This window comes from Aegilops tauschii, chromosome 6 (assembly GCF_002575655.3).
Source record: "Aegilops tauschii subsp. strangulata cultivar AL8/78 chromosome 6, Aet v6.0, whole genome shotgun sequence".
NCBI lineage: Eukaryota > Viridiplantae > Streptophyta > Magnoliopsida > Poales > Poaceae > Aegilops > Aegilops tauschii.
The window spans coordinates 471,655,465-471,677,695 of NC_053040.3; the positions used below are offsets into that span (position 1 = coordinate 471,655,465).

The 22,231-nt window shown below is 46.4% G+C and overlaps 1 protein-coding gene and 1 long non-coding RNA gene across 2 annotated transcripts in view; one reads left to right on the forward strand and one right to left on the reverse strand.

The window, feature by feature from the left end:
- LOC109773981 (uncharacterized) overlaps positions 1-22,231 on the reverse strand; it is a 293,742-nt gene that overhangs the window by 265,824 nt on the left and 5,687 nt on the right. The gene's annotated exons all lie outside the window — the stretch shown is intronic.
- On the forward strand, positions 4,352-5,362 carry LOC109755521 (PRA1 family protein E-like). The gene is made up of 2 exons (XM_020314418.1): positions 4,352-4,395; positions 4,472-5,362. Exons 1-2 carry the CDS (start codon positions 4,352-4,354, stop codon positions 5,124-5,126), a joined length of 699 nt encoding a protein of 232 aa, XP_020170007.1. The 3' UTR covers positions 5,127-5,362.

The following is a 22,231-nucleotide window of genomic DNA, read 5'->3' on the forward strand; positions in this document are numbered from 1 at the left end:
TGCCTACCTCATATCCAGCACCCTGTCTCTATACAACGCATGCAATGTAAGAGCTACTGTGCATGATCAAACAACGCAAAACGAAATCGGCATCAAAGGGACAACCAAATGCGCATAATCAAACTGTACATCATCCAAAAGATCATCGAAGTTCATCGCAGGATAATTTCTTAAGTTCAACAACTAAAAAAAGATAGTAAACATAGGAGGAGCGTCTACACCACTTCCTCGCTGGGCCATTCCCCTTCCGGTCGCCAGCGTGCCTGTAGGTGTCTGCGACTGGTGGAGGATCTTGTTCGGAGGAGGAGGAGGTGGAGCTGTGGTCGCTGCCGTCGTCGGAGTCGGAGTCGGAGAGAACGATCAGCCCCTTCATCCAGCGGACGACCCTGTCCTACTGCCGCTTCAACTTGGCGAGCCGAGCCGCCTTCATCGTTGGATCCTTCGCCTCGTGCTCCAACTGCGCTATGGCAGGCCGGAGATCCTTCGCGTTCTCCCGCCGTAGGCGGCGAGCGTCTGTCTTCGCCGTCGTGAGCGACCGGCGGTAGATCCAAGCGAGGAGCTACTCATCCTCGCTGGGCTCCACCGGCATCCCGCGACATGGACACACAGACTGCTGCACCACGCCCCTCTCCCTTGCATGCTGCCTCTCACGACGGGCGGCGCATGCCTCCGATTCCGGAGTGCGCGTGCAGGCGAGCGTCGTGGGCACTAGCACCCACTGTTGCCCGCATGGAGCAGCGGCCGCAGGAGAAGGGGACATCGCGGGGATGGAGCACACTGCGCTATCCCTGGCGACGCTGCAGATTCGGAGCTTCCCCCGGTGTCCACCTTGGACCGCTCCAAGGCAACGCTGAGGGCCAACTCCTTGTCGACGTCGACGTAGGACCCGGAGTGGCTGCCGGAGCTCGACAATGCGCTGGATTGGATCAGAATAAGAGATGGGAGAGGAGAGGACAGAGCGAGAGAGGAGAGTGAGTGAGTTAGGGTTCCGAGCGAGGAGCCAAATTTGGATTTTCTGTGGGACATCCGTGGGGTCGGTGGTGGGCTGGGTCTGTCAGCTCCGACGTGACCGGGCCACCCCACATCTGCCCTACATTTGGATTGGATCTGAGGGGCACCGGACAGGCCGGGCGTTTAAAGCCGGTTTGAGATTCCCGAGTGGGTTGTTTTTTTGTGACCGGTCGGTGATTGATACACCCGCCCGGACGTTTGAAACGAGTTTGGTGTGCCCGGCCATAGATGTTCTTAGAGAAACGCATATATGATTGTATGTTCTGTTTTTGGCAGGGTATAACTGTAGATGTATTTTCTGGGAAGCTACCATTTCACCATTGAGCTGGATGGCTCCGTACACGCACTATACATAAGCTCAATTACTTGCGGTTAGTCTACACTACGTAAAAGTTTTTTTCTGCAGAAACTTGAACTTCTACGTAAAAGTTTTTTTCTGCAACTTTAGATAAACTATTTGTATGTTCACATGCAACTTTCTTGAAACACGGGTTGTCAAAGCTAAAGGCTTGATCCCTAGTGAGCCGGAATTAGACTATTTTTAACCATTCAATTACAGGTTTGTTTTCATATGACTGTAAAGTTCGAGATTATAGTGTGATACTTATTCTTCGGTGACAGCTTTTGGGAACCTAGTAGCGAGATAAAACCCATGTGGGTGTATGTGTCCGTTCTCTCTTCATCTATGATCACTTGATCAGAACATTGTTTTCCATTGGTTGATTGTGGAACAAATAATAGAGAGGATCGGCCTAGCTTTTCTTTTCTTTCATTGTTTTCCATTGGTTGATTGTGGAACAAATAATAGAGAGGATCGGCCTAGCTTTTCTTTTCTTTCTTATAAAGGAGGAATGGGCTAAGCTTAGTGCATGTGCTTCTAGGATTCGACCTGAAATGCAATCCGAACATATGGGTGAAGCATTTCGTTGATGCCGCAATTATTGCAAGAATCTTGTTGATATGTTTCGAAAGAGGTAGATCGTGTTAGTCCTTTTCGTTCAAAGCATGCCCCGTACGTGTCAAAACAGGATAAGTCTGGCCCAGCCCAATCTCGATGTAGCGTGATCTCAAGAGATTCACGTATGCAATCAGAAATCATCCTATCCCCGCCTGCTCTCTCACAAGTGAAGCAACAGAACGCGCGAAAATCTGCATCTGAGCACGGGCTCAGATGCTCCCGCTAAAAAAAAAAATTCAAAACAAATACTAGAAAAATTCAAAAAAAATCTAATTTTTTTGTGTGATAGATAATTTGATGCGTGAGGTCTGCTTTAAATTTCAACTCATTTGGATAACTGAGCAGCTTTTGGCAAAAAAGACAAATCGGGTCAAACCAGTTCGTGAACAATGAACTTTTTTACATACCCCGATTTTGTCTTTTTTGCAGAGAGATGCTCAAATGTCCAAACGCGTTGAAATTTGCAGCGAATCTCACGCATCAAATTATCTACCACACAAAAAAATAGATTTTTTAAAAATTTTCTAGCATTTGTTTTGATTTTTTCATCGGAGCGGGTGCAGCTGAGCCCGGGAGCCAAATTGACCTCACACAACACGATCTATGACTGTTATACCCTGTATCCTTAACCAGCACGGAGAAGCTAGGTTTGGCAACGACGGGTGCTCGTGCATGCCACGCATGTAGACCTTGACGTGCGTTGGGAAGCCACCGGCCAGTGCGGGTGCGCACACGTAGCGGAACCAGAAGTTTCGAAGGTGTGGTCATTGGGTTGGCCGTTGCATTACCCTCGGTCCGGGCAAGAGCCGGACGCAGCAGCACGCGTCGGAACTCGGGAGTGGTCGGCGAGGCAGTTATTCCGTCCTGGTCAGCTCCTACTCTGCTAGCTAGCTACACGCGCGGAAAGAGATGTGACGTCGCGTACGTGCATCACTTTCACTTCTCCACCTTGCATGGCCGGCAACCAGTGAGCGCCATGCACGTACCCTACCCTACGTAGCGAGCACCTTAATTTCTGCGATCGTATTGTGTCATAAAGTAATCCATGACCTCTCGTTCGCTTGCAGTACGTGGAGACATGGATAGATCGAGTCGGTAACTGGGTAATCGGTATGGCCCGTACGTTAGTCCAGGCCTCCATGGATTGCGACGATAGATCGAGCGGCTGCTTGTGGGAGCATAATCCATGGCGCCTCTCCAACCATACAATATTCGACATGTATGTGGATCGGCCTGCATGCGGCTACCCAGGTGCAGCTGGTGCTGCATGCAACACCATTCTGACACGCGCACATACTCTTTCTTTCTCCTATGTATACGTACGTGGCGCGCATCTATGACAGGACACGTCAGGGGATTCGATGCATGCATGCATGCGTGCCTTTGTTGGGTGGTGCAAATTCTGCAAAGACTCCGGCACTACGCGGCCGTTTAATTTTGAATTGAACCTACTGTTCCGATTGCATTATTTTACCAGACAGATATAAGTGGCCGGCAAGGAATCGCGGACTACCCATGCTGCCGTAGATGTCAACCTCATAATTCACCCATTCATTCTTTTTTGCAGCCATGACTTCCTTGTTTGGTCTAGTCATAATGGAGTAACTTAGCTGTAACATAGCATATCTCAATAAAAAATTGCTTATGTGAATGGAGTTAATGAGGAAAGAGATGCTTGTGGTAACATAATATGTTACTATAACATAACACACCCCGAGATAAAATAAGTCTATATCTTAATTAATCAAGGCTTGCATGTTATCATCCATATATTACTATTTATTATGAAGATAGTAACATAGACTATTAACATATGCATGTTACTAGTCTAACTTACTCTTCACTATGACCAGCCTTAGTCTTTTTTGGAAGAATATTTTAGGAGACGGTAAGAACTTTCGACAGCGGCCGGGCTGTTAAAGGCCGAGGCATAACGGCACCTAGTTTATTTATTGCCCCAAGCCTGTACTCCAACGTGGCGGCGGGCCATGGGCTGTTGAAAGAAATCTATTTTCTACGAGTGCACGTACGCGGACGGAAACTACCACACGTCGATCGGTTTGAGCCTAATCCCGGCTACACGGATGGTTAGAGAGACAGTGGTACACTCAATTCATCAAGGTTCAAGTCCTGGTGCTCGCATTATTTCTGAATTTATTTCAAGATTTTCCGCGATATATTTTCAGTGGGAGAAGACGTTCGCGTCGACGACGAGGCGTCTGCGGTGACTTCGGAAAATTCAAGATGACATGCCGGTTCGGTCTCTCGGAGGTGCTCATAGGATAGTGTGTGCGTGTGCGTTCATATCGGTGAGGAGAAAATTACATCTACAATAACTGAACTTGTCTCTAGGGTTCAGTTTGGTCACTGTATTCACGAAACATGATGTTACGGTCACTGGACTCGCTGAACCGGGTCAGCGTACGGTAACTCGTACCGTTTCGGCTCGTATTTTGCACAAGTGAACGTATTTGACCCAAAAACGGTTTCACCATCGTGCAGTTTTGCATATTTCCCCCTGCCCATTCGGGACGGCTCGGCCTCCGCCCCGGCCCCGATCCAGGACCCCACGGCGCCGCCCTCCTCGCTCGCCAAGGCGGCCGAGCTCGTCACGCGGTTCCGGGAGCAGGGCCAGGCGCTCATCGCCGCGCGCCGCCCCTGGGGGGAGGTCTTCCGCTCCCCCGCCTTCTCCAAGCCGCCCAACGTCGGCGAGGCCGTCTCCCGGATGCGCCGCAACACGGCCTACTTCCGCGCCAACTACGCGCTCGCCGTCCTCGCCGTCGTCGCCGCCTCGCTCCTCTGGCACCCGGGCACCCTCTTCGCGCTCCTCGCGCTCTGCGCCGCCTGGTTCTTCCTCTACTTCTCGCGCCGCGCCGAGGGCGCCCAGCCGCTCCGGGTCTTCGGCACCGAGTTCGACGACGGCACCGTCCTCGCCCTGCTCTCCGGGGTCACCGTCATCGCCATGCTCTTCACCGACGTCGGATGGAACGTCGTCGGTTCGGTCATGATCGGGCTCGCCCTCGCGGGAGCGCACGCCGCGCTCAGGTCCACCGACGACCTCTTCCTCACCGAGCAGGAGGCGGCCGGCAACGGCCTCGTGGCCGCAGGCTTCAGCGCTGCTGGACCCATCTTGCCCACCTATGTCCGCATTGGTTGATTGTGCAGTCTGGCTTGGTGTGATGGTACTCCAATCTTCTTTGTTGAACATTCTGGGTTTGTGTTCTTGTTTGCAATTGTGCACTGGCAATTCTGTTTCATATATACGGCACAGTATCTATTGCTTCGTGTGTTGGCGTGTAAAAAAAACTAGATTGGCTTGTGATCTTAGACTCAATAGTAAATTAGTAATGTGTGCAATCATACTATGAACATGTTATACACTTTTCTTCTCAACTGAGTGTAAAGCTGCTCTGTTGATAATGGCAATTGCCATCCTATTCTTCACTATAGTTTGCTGCAAATGCTAATGTTGATGTTCTCGTGCAATTCGCTTTGTGAATTTCGCACCTCCTTGTGATGGATCAATCCGCAGAAACCTGTGTTTCTAGATCTTAGATTGCCATGGCAATGCAAAAATGCCAAAAACACGTATATTCCTGTGTTTCTACTTTCTAGACGATAGATTGATGTCATCAAGACATATGTTCCTGTGTTTGTAGATGATAGATTGCCATGACAATGCAAAAGATGTCATCAACACATATGTTCATGTGTTCCCGAATGGGCAGGGGGAAATATGCAAAACTGCACGATGGTCAAACCGTTTTTGGGTCAAATACGTCCACGTGTGCAAAATACGAGCCGAAACGGTACGAGTTACCGTACGCTGACCCGGTTCAGCGAGTCCAGTGACCGTAACATCATGTTTCGTGAATACAGTGACCAAACTGAACCCTAGAGACAAGTTCAGTTACTGTAGATGTAATTTTCTCATCGGTGAGTGTATGCGCATACGTACGAGTGTTTGCGTCTATACTGATGTTCTAAAAAAAATCCCGGCCACACGTACGTACTCGCCAATTTACCACGCCCGTGCAGTGTAATACTCTATATACTAGGCAAATGCATGTACGAGGACGAGCTAACAATTATTTTCGAACAAGATTTAAATCAGATGGATCGCCAGCTGCTAGCTCTGTCTTTAGCGTCGATGTAGGTAGAAACAGCAACTGATTTCTTTTGCAACGTGATAACGCTAGATACAAGTGCATAGCAAATCGAACATTTTCGATGGCAACTTTAGTAGGTAAAGTAAGGCAACCTCGTGCTTCAGTTTATTTTTTGACAAAAAATTGTCGTGTATGTCAACTAACCTGTCATCCTTGCGGCACTAAAATTGCCATCAAAACGTTCGATTTGCCATGCGCTTTGTATCTGACATCAGGTACTTATCATTTTCAATTCTTTTTCTTAAGCAAAAGTTACTAGATTTTTAATCAGGCCCGACGACATGGATCTATGGCGTACCAGCGACACAACGAGGCACTAAGAAATTAAGAGCAACTCCAACGGGGCGACCCAAACGGACGCACACTTTGTCCGCTTTTCTTCCGTTTGGATCGGTCAGGCGGACGTGCGCATCCACATTTACAAATGGGTCGGCTTGACCGCCCAACGGGAGGCAGACCCAAATGTGGCGGTGTGGAAAAAAACAGCTCATAGAAATAAACATAATTAAACATAAGTGGCCGGTCAACCACCGGCCAAATTCCACTTAAACCTAATTAAACATTAAATAAAACATAAAAAAGTCTGCGCCCGCAGCCTTGCCCTTGCCCTTGACATCGACGCCGTCATCGCCGGTGAGGTCGATGAAGACGGGAGCAGGGCAGCCCACCCGAACGCCGCCTGGTACGCTGCCAGGGCAGCCTCCTCCGGCGTCTGCTGGGGCGGCGGCATTGCGGCTAGCCGCGCACGCTCCTCCTCCTCCTCAAGCCGGAGCGCCTCCGCGTCGCGTTGCAACATCTGCTCGTAGCGCATCGTCCTCTCGTCGTCGCCCTCCTCCTAGCGGAGCCAGTGCGCCTTCTGTAGGATCGGAAGTATGTCTAGAGGGGGGGGGGGTGATTAGACTACTTGACCAAATAAAAATCTAGCCTTTTCCCAATTTTAGTTCTTGGCAGATTTTAGCAACTTAGCACAAGTCAAGCAATCAACCTACACATGCAATTCTAAGAGTATAGCAGCGGAATGTAAAACAATTGCATATGAAGGTAAAGGGATGAGTTTAAGGGAGCAAACGCAATGTTGACACGGAGATTTTTTATCCGTGGTTCCGATAGGTGGTGCTATCGTACATACACGTTGATTGAGACTTCAACCCACGAAGGGTAACGGTTGCGCGAGTCCACGGAGGGCTCCACCCACGAGGGGTCCACGAAGTAGCAACCTTGTCTATCCCACCATGGCCGTCGCCCATGAAGGACTTACCTCACTAGGGTAGATCTTCACGAAGTAGGCGATCTCCTTGCCCTTACAAACTCCTTGGTTCAACTCCACAATCTTGACGGAGGCTCCCAAGTGACACCTAGCCAATCTAGGAGACACCATTCTTCAAGAAGTATCAAATGGTGTGTTGATGATGAACTCCTTGCTCCTGTGCTTCAAATGATAGTCTTTCCAACACTCAACTCTCTCTAATAGGATTGGATTTGGTAGAAAGAAGATTTGAGTGGAAAGCAACTTGGGGAAGGCTAGAGATCAAGATTTATGTGGTTGGAATGGGATATCTTGACCTCAACACAAGTGTAGGTGGTTCTCCCTCAGAAAATATGTATTGGAAGTGTAGGCATGTTCTGATGGCTCTCTCCACGAATGAAGAGTGCGTGGAGGGGTATATATAGCCTCCACACAAAATCTAACCATTACACACAAATCACCAAACTCGGTGGGACCGAATCATTAAACTCGGTCGAACCGATTTAGTTTAAAATGTGAACGTTAGGATTCTCGGTGGGACCAACATGTCAACTCGGTGGGACCGATGTCATTAGGGTTAGGGCATAACGTAATCTCGGTGAGACCGATTACACAAACTCGGTGAGACCGATTTTGGTAATAGCCAAACAGAGAGTTGGTCAGGCAAACTCGGTGGGACCGATTCACTCATCTCGGTTGGACCGAAACGTTACGAAGGGGAAACAAAGAGTTTGCATTGCAATCTCGGTGGGACCGATCGCTCATCTCGGTTTGACCGAAACGTTACGAAGGGAAACAGAGAGTTTGCAATCCCATCTCGGTGAGACCGAGATCCCTATCGGTAAGACCGAATTGACTAGGGTTTCAGGCAGTGGCTATGTCAAGTGAACTCGGTGGCTCCGGATGGAAAGAATCGATGGGGCCGAGTTGGACTTTTTGGTTTAGGACATATGTGGATATGAGAAAGTAGTGGAGGGTTTTGGAGCATATCACTAAGCATTTTGAGCAAGATCCTCATTAAGCAACACCTCATCCCTTCTTAATAGTATTGGCTTTTCCTATAGACTCAATGTGATCTTGGATCACTAAAATAGAAAATGTAGAGTCTTGTGCTTTGAGCTTGAGCCAATCCTTTGTCCTTAGCATTTTGAAGGGTCCACTTTCTAATCCATGCCATGCCAAACATTGAGCTTTCCTGAAATATTTATCTTGGAATAACATTAGCTCAATGAGCTATATGTTGTTAGGAATTACCAAAACCACCCAGGGATAGTTGCACTTTCAATCTCCCCTTTTTGGTAATTGATGACAACATATAGATCAAAGCTTCGACAAATGATAAATAAGATTGAAAAACATCGTCGCTTTGAGAAGTATGTGATAAGCAAGAGCTCCCCCTAAATTTGTCCATTATTTAAGATTTGCTTTTGAATGCAAATGCACAATCGATTAGGATCATGGGTTACTCTTCCATGTCACATACATCTTGGTGGAGCGCTCAAAATGATAGAGATTAAAAGCATGCACTCATCACCAAGCAAAGTGAATGATCATAATAGGGTATGAAAGATAGCATTAACCAATAAGCATTAAGGGTAGCACATGATCAAACACCTGACCAAATAAGTATCTCACAAGGACATAAAGTAGTATCACACATGCACACATTAAAGTTTCAAACCAACCAAAAAGAGTGCAAAGAGAGATAAAAACCAACACTCTCTCTCTCGAAGCCTATGATCTATACACTTTTCTCCCCCTTTGGCAACAAGTTACCAAAAAGTTCGAAAATGCATAGTGCTAAATGACTCTCAGGCTTGATCTTCGGGAGGTGGTGTTGTGAGAACGCCAAGGACGAAAGCTTCTGATGAAGTGGCTAGAGCTGGTGGAGTAGCTGCTGGAGCTGGAACTGGAGCTGTAGGTGCTGGTGCTGATGCTGTAGCTCTAGTGTCTGTCACTGGCACTACAGCAGATCTCTGTCCTCTGGGCACTCTAGCAAATGCATTTGTGGTAGACTTGCCCTTCTTCTCCTCTGCTTCCTCCTGAAGTTTCTCAACTGCAGTTTGGATCTCTGTGATCTTGACATCAAGGTCATAGAATTTTGTCTCAACAATCCTTTCCAAGCTCTCCTGGTTCTTGGTCAGGGTGGCCAGGCCCTGCTCAATCCTCAGAGTAGATTGGATCAGATATCCAAGCTGGTCTTGCTTGCTCTTCAAGAAGACCTGAGATGACTCTTCCACAGTTGGCATCTTTGCAGCCTTCTCAGCTTTAGCTTTGGCTTTCTTCTCTTGTGCTTGCACAGATGATGGTTCATTCTCAGTCATGACAACTGTGTTGTCCTCAAATTCAGGATAGATGGGTAGATGCTCCTTGTCCAAGATGTACTTGCCTTTGCCCATCTTTGAGTTGATGAGCTCCTGGATGTGTGGGGCATATCCACAACTTCTCTTCTGATCTGCTGCAGTCCTCTTGATTGTTTCCACAATCAGACTCATAACCTTGAACTTTTGTGGGACATCAAATATGTGCAGCAAATTGATAGCATGTCCTCTGATCATCTTGTGATCACCTGACTTGGGAAGAAGTGTGTGCCTCAGAATCCAATTGATTGTAGGCAGACCAGACAACAAATAGTGTACAGATCCAAACTTATGTGTGTCCAAAGCATCATCAGGGATCTCTTTGTACATATTTGCCATAGAGTTGTGGTCTTTCTTCTTCTTGGCATAGACATCCAAGTCATCCTCATGTTCCTCAGGAGCATTTATGAGTTTTGCCCATTCTTCAACTGTAGACTGGTACCTAGTACCCTCAGACATCCACACAATCCTTCCATCTGGATAGAAGTGTGCAGTGGAGTAGAATTGCATAATGAGCTCATCATTCCACTTGGTGAACTTCTGAGCCACAAACTTATGAACTCCACATGCCTTGAAGCTGTCATAAACACCAGGGAAGTGATCCTCATTCTCCTTGATGAATTCCTAGTCAACCCATCTCATGTCACACACTATGGGCTTGTTGTCAAGTAAAACAGTCTCATAGAAGTCCTGTTGTTCCGTAGTGTGGAATCTGTAGTCCACAACAGTCCTTCTCCTGGTGGCATATGGATCAGACTCTCTCCGTAGCCTCAATCCTGAATCCTTCCTGATTTTCATGTTCTCTGCAACTGGGTGTGCATCATTGTGATAAGGGATCTTGGGCTTCAGCTTCCTCAAAATAACAGAATCATCATCTTCTTCTTCAGCAGCTTGAGGCACTGGGGCCTTGTTCTTCTCCTCAGCAGGGATGTTTCTGGTGCTCCTCTTGGGTTTTGGCTTTGGAGCTGGAGCAGCAGTCTTAGGAGCAGTTTTGGGCTTAGATGGAGCAGCCCCTGCCTTAATTGCATCTCCCATGAGCTTTTGAGCTTTGGGCGCTGGTGCTGCATCCTCTTCCTCTTCCTCTTCTTCAGAATCTTTCCTCATTGAGGGCTTGCCAAGAACTCTGGTAGTAGTGGTTCTGGCCCTCTTTTTCTTCTTATCTTCTCCAGCTGCCTCTTCTTCAGACTCAATAGTGAACTTCATAGTTTCACCTGTGGCAACTTTCCTTGGCTTAGACATGGGCTGTCTTCTTGCTGGCATCTTAGTCTTCAGACCTGGCTTAGTTGCAGCAGCTGAGCCATACTCTTTCTTCAGCACTTTCTTCTTAGAAATGGCTTCATCTTCAACAGCCACATAATCTTCATCTTCAGAGTCAGAAGTTCTCTTCTTCCTTGTTCTGGTAGCAGCCTTTGGCAGATTGCTTGGAGTGCTCCTGTTGCCATCATCATAGCTGCTAGAGGGACTAGTGCCCTCACTCAACTGAACCTGTTTCTCTGACTTGTTCTGGCTGTCACTTTGGTCCGACATCTTGCAAGCAAACTGTCAGCAGACCCTGTGAATAGGTTATAGATGAGGTAGAGTAGATGAGCATCGCAAAGTACAGGAGTTTTTGCAAAACAGATGGCTTAAAAACTTAGTTTTAGTTCTTCACAGAAAGCATTTCGGATCTACCGATTTGTAAACTCGGTGATACCGAAGCAGCTTTTGGAACCTGAACTAGTGAACTCGGTCAGACCGAGTCACAGTTCGGTGGCACCGAGACTGCTAGGGTTTCACAGAGAATCGAACTCGGTCACACCGATTTTGCAATTTTTGGTCGGACCGAAAATGCGTGTGCTCTGGCCTAAGCCAAAATCGGTGAGACCGATTTCTACAACTCGGTCGGTCCAAGATGAATTCGGCGGAGACCTAACCCTAAATTTTCAAATCAAAACTAATCTACGGGACGTTTTCGCTGGACAGGATGATTTCAATTATGGCAAGAAACATGGCAAAGCAATGTGCTAGGAATCGGAGTTAAAGATTAGCACAATGATCAAGTCCGTACCCTAGTGCGGCGACGAACTTGCTATGGCGGCAACGGCGGAGAAGATTTCCATTGACGGCGGCGGAGACCAGCGGCGGGAGGTCGCTGGTGACGAGAGGACGATCCGGAGACCAGAGAAGGCGGAGTAGGTTACGCGCGGGCGAAGGGGTTCGGAGAAATTTCCAAATTTTGACCCAACGGTATATATAACCTGACCCTGTCGGTGTGACCGAGTGGAACGACTCGGTGGCACCGAGATGCAAAACTGCAAGCAGTTACTGCAACTCGGTGTGACCGAAAGGTTCTAATCGGTTGCACCGAGATTGAAAACCCTAGATCAACTTGGTGACTCGGTAGGACCGAAAAGGATGAATCGGTCAGACCGAGATGCACAAAGAGGTTTTGGAGGTTTAAGTCTATGACGAATCGGGATCTCCGAGTGCTCCTCACACAGAGTGGTTCGAATCTGACTTGATCAAACTTTGTGATGTAGCATGAATAGAGTTTGAGACGAGAAAAGCATAGATAGCTAGAGGGTGTTCTTACGCATTCTTGTCCATCCATTTAGCAAAAGAGAAAGAGCCAAACAATCATAGCAACAAATGGATGTCCTCGAATGAGTAAAATATGCATCCAACATGCTCACACAATTAAAATGACAAATGAAATATGTGACAAAGCATGCACAAACATTCTAGTATCTATCAAGCAATTTGCGATGACTAGTTCATCTATATATGAGTATACTGACATAGGAGTCAAATGAGAACACTTGATCATAGGTCATACTCATCGTTTAAGCATAAGTGGGGTTACCACTTTTATATAAAGCATTGTTGTGTTCACACCATTAGAGTTGCTTTAGCTCATTGATTTGAGTAAAGCTTCCCCTAGATGTGATATTCCCCCTAAAGGGAATGAACTAACCTTGGGTTTTGTCGATGATGACTTCATGTAGGTGTTGAAGATGTAGATGCTCAATGTTGATGTAGATCATTTGGAGCAATCTTTTGGAGTGAGTTGCACTTTGAATACCTACACGGGTTAGTCCCACTAGGAACAAACAAGGATATCCATAGACATAGAGTGATGCATACACAAGATGATGTCCATGAAAGCATTAGGTTACCTTGTCCCTTGTCTTACCAGCAAGAGGGTTTGTGACTCCTTGAACTAGTGCAAGATATGGAAGTTGTTTGCACTTGTCCTTACCAAAATGATAGGAGTGAAGTATGTTGGCGGAGTCACCCTCAAGAACTCTCTAGTTCTTCTTCTTCTGGATCCACACCATCTTGATGGGAATCCTTGGAGTTGTAGTTGTACTTGATGAAGTGGAACTTGATGTAGTCTTGGGAACCCACTTGACCAAGGTCTTAGGTGCTTCTTCAAATGCATCAATTTCCTCTTGACGCTTGTCCTTGCCTTTTTGCTTGTGGTCTTGTGGTGGAAGATCATCTTGAGCTTGTGTCCCTTTGAAAGAAGTAGGATCATACTTCTCTTGTTGAGGAACAAACTTCGTCTTGGGGTATTGATCTTCTTCCCACTCAACTCCATTGGCATTGAACTTTCGTTCAAAACCAACACCTTGATTCTTCCGGTGTCTTCCTTGCTTGCGCACAATTTCCTCAAATTTCTTACTTCCGGCAAGACTCTTGTAAACACCTTTCTCTATGATTCCCTTCAATAAGCTATTTTCTTGCTCAAGTGTAACTTGGGTAAGAGAATCATTAGTGGAATCAAGAGAACTACTAGAAGCATCAACATTGGATTTAGCATGATTGTTGTTACTACTAGATGAAGAATCTTTCTTGTTTTTGTTGCTAGATATAACTTGTGGCATGTAAGTAGACAAGAGTAAATGCTTGGCAATGTAAGAAGAACTTTTCTTGCGAAGATCATCATTGATTGCCTTTAAAAACTCATGCTCTTGCTCAAGGTTGAGCTTTTCAAAGCGTAGCTTGTCATGAGTCTTTAAAAGTTCTCGATGATTTTCCAAGGTAGTTTCATGAGCTAACTTAAGAGTGTTTAGTTCTTTGGTTAGACGCTCAATCTCCTTCTTATCATCATCATTCGTTTTATCTTGATTAGCATGATTAATTGACGTTTCATCATAGTTTTCATCACTAGAGTTGTCAACAAGTAAATCATCATCACCTAGCAAATCATCTTCATCACTATTGAAATCACCATACTCGGGATGTGTTACCTTTGGACCTTTGGCCATGAAGCATCTTCCAATTCCTTCATTTGGTGAGTCAAATATGTCAGAGGAGTTGGTTGACACAAGTGCTAGACCGGCAACACCTTCATCTTGAGTATATTCGGAGTCGGAGTGATAACTTCTTTCGGAGTGATTGTCGGAGTCGGAGTCGGATACCCACTCACCAACATGAGCTTGATGTCTTCTCTTTGTGTAGCTCCTTGATGACTTTTCCTTTCTTTCCGAATCCTTGCTTTTCCGAGAGGGTCTTCGTTCATAACGATCATCTCTACTCCTCCTGTCTCTTCGTGGTGATTCTTCTCTTCTACTCCTTCTTTTGGGAGAATCTTCTCTTCTTTTGTAGGGGGCCGTACACTCATTGGAGTAGTGTCCGGGTCTTCCACAATTGTAGCAATTACGCTCATGACTAGAAGATCTTTTGTCATTGTAGGACCTTGACTTGGAACTTCTTTCTTTGCTTCTACTCTTGTAAAACTTGTTGAAGTTCTTTACCATTAGGCTCAATTCTTCATTGAAGTTTGTTTCTCACTTGAAGATGTGGGAGTATCACATGAGGCTTTGTAAGCACCACTTGACTTGTTGTGAAGCTCTTCCTTATCCTTGAGTGACATCTCATGAGCAACAATTCTTCCAATGACTTCCGTTGGCTTGAGATCTTTGTAATTGGGCATCATTTGGATCAATGTGCACACGGTATCATATTTTCCATCCAAGGCTCTTAGGATCTTCTTGATGATGATATTGTCGGTCATATCTTCACTTCCTAAGCCGGCAATCTCATTTGTGATGAGAGCAAGCCTAGAGTACATTTCAGCGACACCTTCACCATCCTTCATTTTGAACTTGTCAAGTTGACTTTGAAGCACATCCAATTTGGATTCCTTGACGGAGTCGGTACCTTCGTGCATATCAATCAAAGTATCCCAAATTTCCTTTGCATTCTCAAGACGGCTGATTTTGTTGAATTCTTCGGGGCACAATCCGTTGAAGAGAATATCACAAGCTTGAGCATTATATTGTAGCATCTTCAACTCTTCCGCGGTAGCTTCACGGTTCGGTTCTCTCCCATCAATGAATTCACCTTGCAAGCCAATACACACAATAGCCCAAACGGCGGGGTTATGTCCAAGAATATGCATTTTCATCTTATGCTTCCAACTAGCAAAATTAGTGCCATCAAAGTAAGGACCTCTACGGTGGTAATTTCCCTCACTAGACGCCATACTCTCCTAGGTTGTGAAACCAAGGCTATGACCAGCAAAAGCTATGGAAATCAAAGCAAATGGAGACCAAAGATCTGATACCACTTGTAGGATCGGAAGTATGTCTAGAGGGGGGGTCATTAGACTACTTGACCAAATAAAAATCTAGTATTTTCCCAATTTTAGTTCTTGGCAGATTTTACCAACTTAGCACAAGTCATGCAATCAACCTACACATGCAATTCTAAGAGTATAGCAGCGGAATGTAAAACAATTGCATATGAAGGTAAAGGGATGAGTTTGAGGGAGCAAACGCAATGTTGACACAGAGATTTTTTATCCGTGGTTCCGATAGGTGGTGCTATCGTACATCCACGTTGATGGAGACTTCAGCCCATGAAGGGTAACGGTTGCGCGAGTCCACGGAGGGCTCCACCCACGAATGGTCCACGAAGTAGCAACCTTGTCTATCCCACCATGGCCGTCGCCCACGAAGGACTTGCCTCACTAGGGTAGATCTTCACGAAGTAGGCGATCTCCTTGCCCTTACAAACTCCTTGGTTCAACTCCACAATCTTGACGGAGGCTCCCAAGTGAGACCTAGCCAATCTAGGAGACACCACTCTCCAAGAAGTAACAAATGGTGTGTTGATGATGAAATCCTTGCTCTTGTGCTTCAAATGATAGTCTCCCCAACACTCAACTCTCTCTCATAGGATTGGATTTGGTAGAAAGAAGATTTGAGTGGAAAGAAACTTGGGGAAGGCTAGAGATCAAGATTTATGTGGTTGGAATGGGATATCTTGACCTCAACACAAGTGTAGGTGGTTCTCTCTCAGAAAATATGTATTGGAAGTGTAGGCATGTTCTGATGGCTCTCTCCACGAATGAAGAGTGGGTGGAGGGGTATATATAGCCTCCACACAAAATCTAACCATTACACACAAATCACCAAACTCGGTGGGACCGAATCATTAAACTCGGTCGAACCGATTTAGTTTAAAATGTGAACGTTAGGATTCTCGGTGGGACCAACATGTCAACTCGGTGGGACCGATGTCATTAGGGTTAGGGCATAACGTAATCTCGGTGAGACCGATTACACAAACTCGGTGAGACCGATTTTGGTAATAGCCAAATAGAGAGTTGGTCAGGCAAACTCGGTGGGACCGATTCACTCATCTCGGTTGGACCGAAACGTTACGAAGGGGAAACAAAGAGTTTGCATTGCAATCTCGGTGGGACCGATCGCTCATCTCGGTTTGACCGAAACGTTACGAAGGGAAACAGAGAGTTTGCAATCCCATCTCGGTGAGACCGAGATCCCTATCGGTAAGACCGAATTGACTAGGGTTTCAGGCAGTGGCTATGTCAAGTGAACTCGGTGGCTCCGGATGGAAAGAATCGGTGGGGCCGAGTTGGACTTTTTGGTTTAGGACATATGTGGATATGAGAAAGTAGTGGAGGGTTTTGGAGCATATCACTAAGCATTTTGAGCAAGATCCTCATTAAGCAACACCTCATCCCTTCTTAATAGTATTGGCTTTTCCTATAGACTCAATGTGATCTTGTATCACTAAAATAGAAAATGTAGAGTCTTGTGCTTTGAGCTTGAGCCAATCCTTTGTCCTTAGCATTTTGAAGGGTCCACTTTCTAATCCATGCCATGCCAAACATTGAGCTTTCCTGAAATATTTATCTTGGAATAGCATTAGCTCAATGAGCTATATGTTGTTAGGAATTACCAAAACCACCCAGGGATAGTTGCACTTTCACCTTCCAGCGCTCAAGGTGGGCCGCCTCCTGCTCCAGCGCCGCGACGTAGTGGACAAGAGGCGCGCTCACCCACTCGCTGTACTGGCCTGTCCACGTCTAGGCCTCTTCCGGCCAAGTGGGTGGAGGCGGGGAGCGCTTCCGCGTCGGCTGCAGCTCCGGCTTGGGCTCGACGGGCGGCGGCGGTGGCGGAGGCGGGACGAAGAGCGGGGTGTGTACGGAGTCCCCCGCCGCGGACAAGGCAAGGGCTTGCTCCAGCCCATCCCAGTGCGCATCCTCCTCGAGCCGGCTAGCCTCCAGCGCGTGCTGTTGGGCCTCCTCGAGGGCGGCTTGGTACTCCGCCTCCGCCTCCATTTCCTCCGGCTCTACCCGCTGGGGCGGCGGTGGAAACGGCGGCAGGACAGCGTTGGCACCTACACGCCGTTGCTCCTCTTGTCTGAGGGCAAACCAAGCCTCCCAATTTGGAGAGTCGATGGCGTACTCAGGCATCCACCGCTGATCCGGCGTGAGCTGCGCGCGGCGCCTGCGCACCCCCTCGTCGTGCGCGTGCTGGGTCTACGGAACCGCCGGCACCGGGATCCGGTGCGGATCCAGGTGCCAGTGGTGCGGCAGCGTGACGTCGGGGGTAGGGCAGTGGCTGCCTGTACTCCCAGTGCCACCGGGATGTGCAGGCGCCGGCGACCTGGGCGGAAACGTGCCGGCGCCGGAGGAGGAGGGGGAGGAAGAGCACAGGAGGATAAGGCGCCGGGGGTGCCCTTGCCCTTGCCGCTGCTGCTGCAGAAGAGGCCCATTGCTTGCTAGGTTTGCTGTCGCCGGCGAGGAAGCAAAGGGGGTGGTGGGGGGCCAGATGTGGCGGAAGTGGATGAGGCTGGCCCCCGCCGCACGCGTGGTTAAAAGTGAAGGAAATATGCCCTAGAGGCAATAATAAAGTTGTTATTTATATTTCCTTATTTCATGATAAATGTTTATTATTCATGCTAGAATTGTATTAACCGGAAACTTAGTACATGTGTGAATACATAGACAAAACAGAGTGTCCCTAGTATGTCTCTACTTGACTAGCTCGTTGATCAAAAGATGGTTATGTTTCCTTATCATAGACATGTGTTGTCATTTGACGAACGAGATCACATCATTAGAGAATGATGTGATGGACAAGACCCATCCGTTAGCTTAGCATTATGATCGTTTAGTTTTATTGCTATTGCCTTCTTCATGACTTATACATGTTCCTCTGATTATGAGATTATGCAACTCCCGAATACCGGAGGAACACCTTGTGTGCTATCTATAGGTGTCTATAGGTGTTTGTTGGGTTGGCATAGATCAAGATTAGGATTTGTCACTCCGTGTATCGGAGAGATATCTCTGGGCCCTTTCGGTAATGCACATCACTATAAGCCTTGCAAGCAATGTGACTAATGAGTTAGTTGCGGGATGATGCATTACGGAACGAGTAAATAGACTTGCCCGTAACGAGATTGAACTAGGTATGATGATACCGACGATCGAATCTCGGGCAAGTAACATACTGATGACAAGGGGAACAACGTATGTTGTTATGCGGTTTGACTGATAAAGATCTTCGTAGAATATTTGGGAGCCAATATGAGCATCCAGGTTCCGCTATTGGTTATTAACCGGAGATGTGTCTCGGTCATGTCTACATAGTTCTCGAACCCGTATGGTCCGCACGCTTAACGTTCGATGACGATTTGTATTATGAGTTATGTGTTTTGGTAACCGAAGGTTGTTCGGGGTCCAGGATGAGATCACGGACATGACGAGGAGTCTCGAAATGGTCGAGAGGTAAAAACTCATATATTGGAAGGTTGTATTCGGACATCGGAATGGTTCCGAGTGATTCGCGTATTTTTCAGGAGTACCGGGAGGTTACCGAAACCCCTGGGAAGTGTTGGGCAAACATGGGCCTAAGGGAGAGAGAGGGAAGCCCGCGGGGGTGGCCGCGCGCCCCCTCCTAGGGAGTCCAAATAGGACAAGGAGGAGGGGGCGACGCCCCCTTCCCTTTGGGAGCGCCTATAGGGCGCAGCACGCGCTGCGAAGGAAGCAAGCGCGCACCCCCCGCTCCCCTTCTCGGCCGGCCCATATGTGGCCGGGACGCCGCCTGTTATTTCTTGCGGAAGTTTTCTTTTTCTTTTTTTTCCTTTTTTAATAATTCGGGATATCAAAAGGTCCTAAATTTCAGAAAAGTTGCTAATTTTGACTAAAACAATCATGATTTCTAAAAAAGCATGATTTCCAAAAAGATGCTCGGTAATTCAAAAATTGTTCATGAATTTGGGGGAAAATGTTCACAAATTTAAAAAATATTCATGAATTTAAAACAATGTTCATGATTTCAAAAAAATGTTCGTGAAATTGAAAATTGTTCACAAAATAAGTAAATCATGATTACAGAAAAATGCTCTGGAATTCAAAAACTGTTCACGAATTTGTAAAGAAATGTTCACAAACATTAAAAAATGTTCATAATTTAAAAAATTCAAATAAATTTTCGCTAATTAAAAATGTTCATGAATTGTAAAAAAATGTTCACGATTTAAAAAAATGTTCAAGAATTTGGAAAAAATTCTTCACAGTTCAAAAAAATGTTCGCTAATTCTAAAAATGTCACAAATTTGGGAAAAACGTTCATGATTTTGAAAAAGTAGTCTTTAATTTTAAAATGTTCATTATTTCAAAAAAAATGTTCATGATTGGAAAAACATGTTCATGACTTAAGATAATGTTCACAATTTTTTTAATTATTTCAAAAAAAGATGTTCACAATTTCAAAAAAAAATGTTCATGGTTTAAGAGTAACGATTTAGTAAAAATAAAACCACGATTTTGGAAAAAATGTTCATCATTCAAAAAATACGATTTTAGAAACAAATCGCAAATTAATTGATTTTTGGAAATTGAAAAATAAGAATAAAAATGAAAACATAATAGTAAAGAAAAAATAAAAAGAAAACAGAAAAAGGAAAAGTAAAAACGAAAAAAGATAAAGAAAAACCGAAAGTAAACATAAAAACCCGGTTCAGGGAAGGTTCTAGAACCTTCCCAAAACCGGTTGGGGTTAAGCCCCAAAATTGGCCGGCCCATAGAAACAACAGCGGGCCGGGGGGGGGGGGGGGGGGGGGTACGCGCCACGGCGCTCGCGGGCGCGGTACGCGCCGTATAGGATCTCCGCTTCCCTTTCCCTCTCCCTCTCCTTCCTATTCCCACCGGTGGAGAAAGGAAAAGGGGGGGGGGGCGAATTCTACTTGGACTAGGAGTCCAAGTAGGAATCCCCCCTTGGTGCGCCCCTCCTGGCCGCCGGCCTCCTCCCCCCTCCTTTATATACGGGGGCGGGGGGCTCACTAAAGGCACTTCAAGATTTCTCTTAGCCGTGTGCGGTGCCCCCCTCCATAGTTTACGCCTCCGGTCATAACGTCGTAGTGCTTAGGCGAAGCCCTACACGATTACATCACCAACACCGTCGCCACGCCGTCGTGCTGACGGAACTCTCCCTCGACCCTCTACTGGATAAAGAGTTCGAGGGACGTCATCGAGCTGAACGTGTGCTGAACACGGAGGTGCCATACGTTCGGTACTTGGATCGGTTGGATCGTGAAGATGTTCGACTACATCAACCGCGTTAACATAACGCTTACGCTTTCGGTCTACGAGGGTACGTGGACACACTCTCCCCCTCTCGTTGCTATGCATCTCCTAGAGAGATCTTGCGTGATCGTAGGAATTTTTTTTGAAATTGCATGCTACGTTCCCCAACAGTGGCATCCGAGCCAGGTCTATGCGTAGATGATATGCACGAGTAGAACACAAACGTTGTGGGCGATCATAGTCATACTGCTTACCACCAACGTTTTACTTTCATTCGGCGGTATTGTTGGATGAAGTGGCCCGGACCGACATTACATGACTGCGTTCATGAGACTGGTTCTACCGACGTGCTTTGTACACAGGTGGCTGCCGGGTGTCTGTTTCTCCAACTTTAGTTGAATCGAGTTTGACTATGGCCGATCCTTGTTGAAGGTTAAAACAGCACACTTGACGAAAAATAGTTGTGGTTTTGATGCGTAGGTAAGAACGGTTCTTGCTAGAAGCCCGTAGCAGCCACGTAAAACTTGCAACAACAAAGTAGAGGACGTCTAACTTGTTTTTGCAGGGCTTGTTGTGATGTGATATGGTCAAGACATGATGTGATATAAGTTTTGCATGAGATGATCATGTTTTGTAAAATTTATCGGCAACTGGCAGGAGCCTTATGGTTGTCGCTTTATTGTATGAAATGCAATCACCATGTGATTGCTTTACTTTATCACTAAGCGGTAGTGATAGTTGTAGAAGCAATAGTTGGCGAGATGACAACGATGCTACGATGGTGATCAAGGTGTCAAGCCGGTGACGATGGAGATCATGACGGTGCTTTCAAGATGGAGATTAAAGCCACAAGATGATGATGGCCATATCATGTCACATATTTTGATTGCATGTGATGTTTATCTTTTATGCATATTATTTTGCTTAGTACAGCGGTAGGATTATAAGATGATTCCTCACTAAATTTCAAGGTATAAGTGTTCTCCCTGAGTATGCACCGTTGCTACAGTTCGTCGTGCCGAGACACCACGTGATGATCAGGTGTGATAAGCTCTACATTCACATACAACGGGTGCAAGCTAGTTTTGCACGCGCAGAATACTCGGGTTAAAATTGATGAGCCTAGCATATGCAGATATGGCCTCGGAACACTGAGACCGAAAGGTCGAACATGAATCATATAGTAGATATGATCAACATAGATATGTTCACCATTGAAAACTACTCCATCTCACGTGATGATCGGACATGGTTTAGTTGATATGGATCACATGATCATTTAGATGACTAGAGGGATGTCTATCTAAGTGGGAGTTCTTAAGTAATATGATTAATTGAACTTTAATTTATCATGAACTCACTACCTGATAGTTTTTGCATATCTATGTTGTTGTAGATCAATGGCCCGTGCTACCGTTCCCTTGAATTTTAATGCGCTCCTAGAGAAAGCTAAATTGAAAGATGATGGTAGCAATTACACGGACTGGGTCTGTAACTTGAGGATTATCCTCATTGCTGCACAGAATAATTGCGTCCTGCACTACTGTAATCAGGAACTTTGCTGTCAGCCGTTTCTTTGCCGTCAGCTAGCTGATGGCAAAGAGGGTCTTTGCCATTGGCTAGAAGAAACCTGACGGCAAAGAAGCAGCTGACGAC

Coding starts and splice junctions, on each gene's coding strand:
- LOC109755521 (XM_020314418.1), top strand. CDS start 4,352: ATGATGTTACGGTCACTGGACTCGCTGAACCGGGTCAGCGTACG. Junction 4,396..4,471: donor CTGAACCGGGTCAGCGTACG/GTAACTCGTACC, acceptor ACCATCGTGCAG/TTTTGCATATTTCCCCCTGC.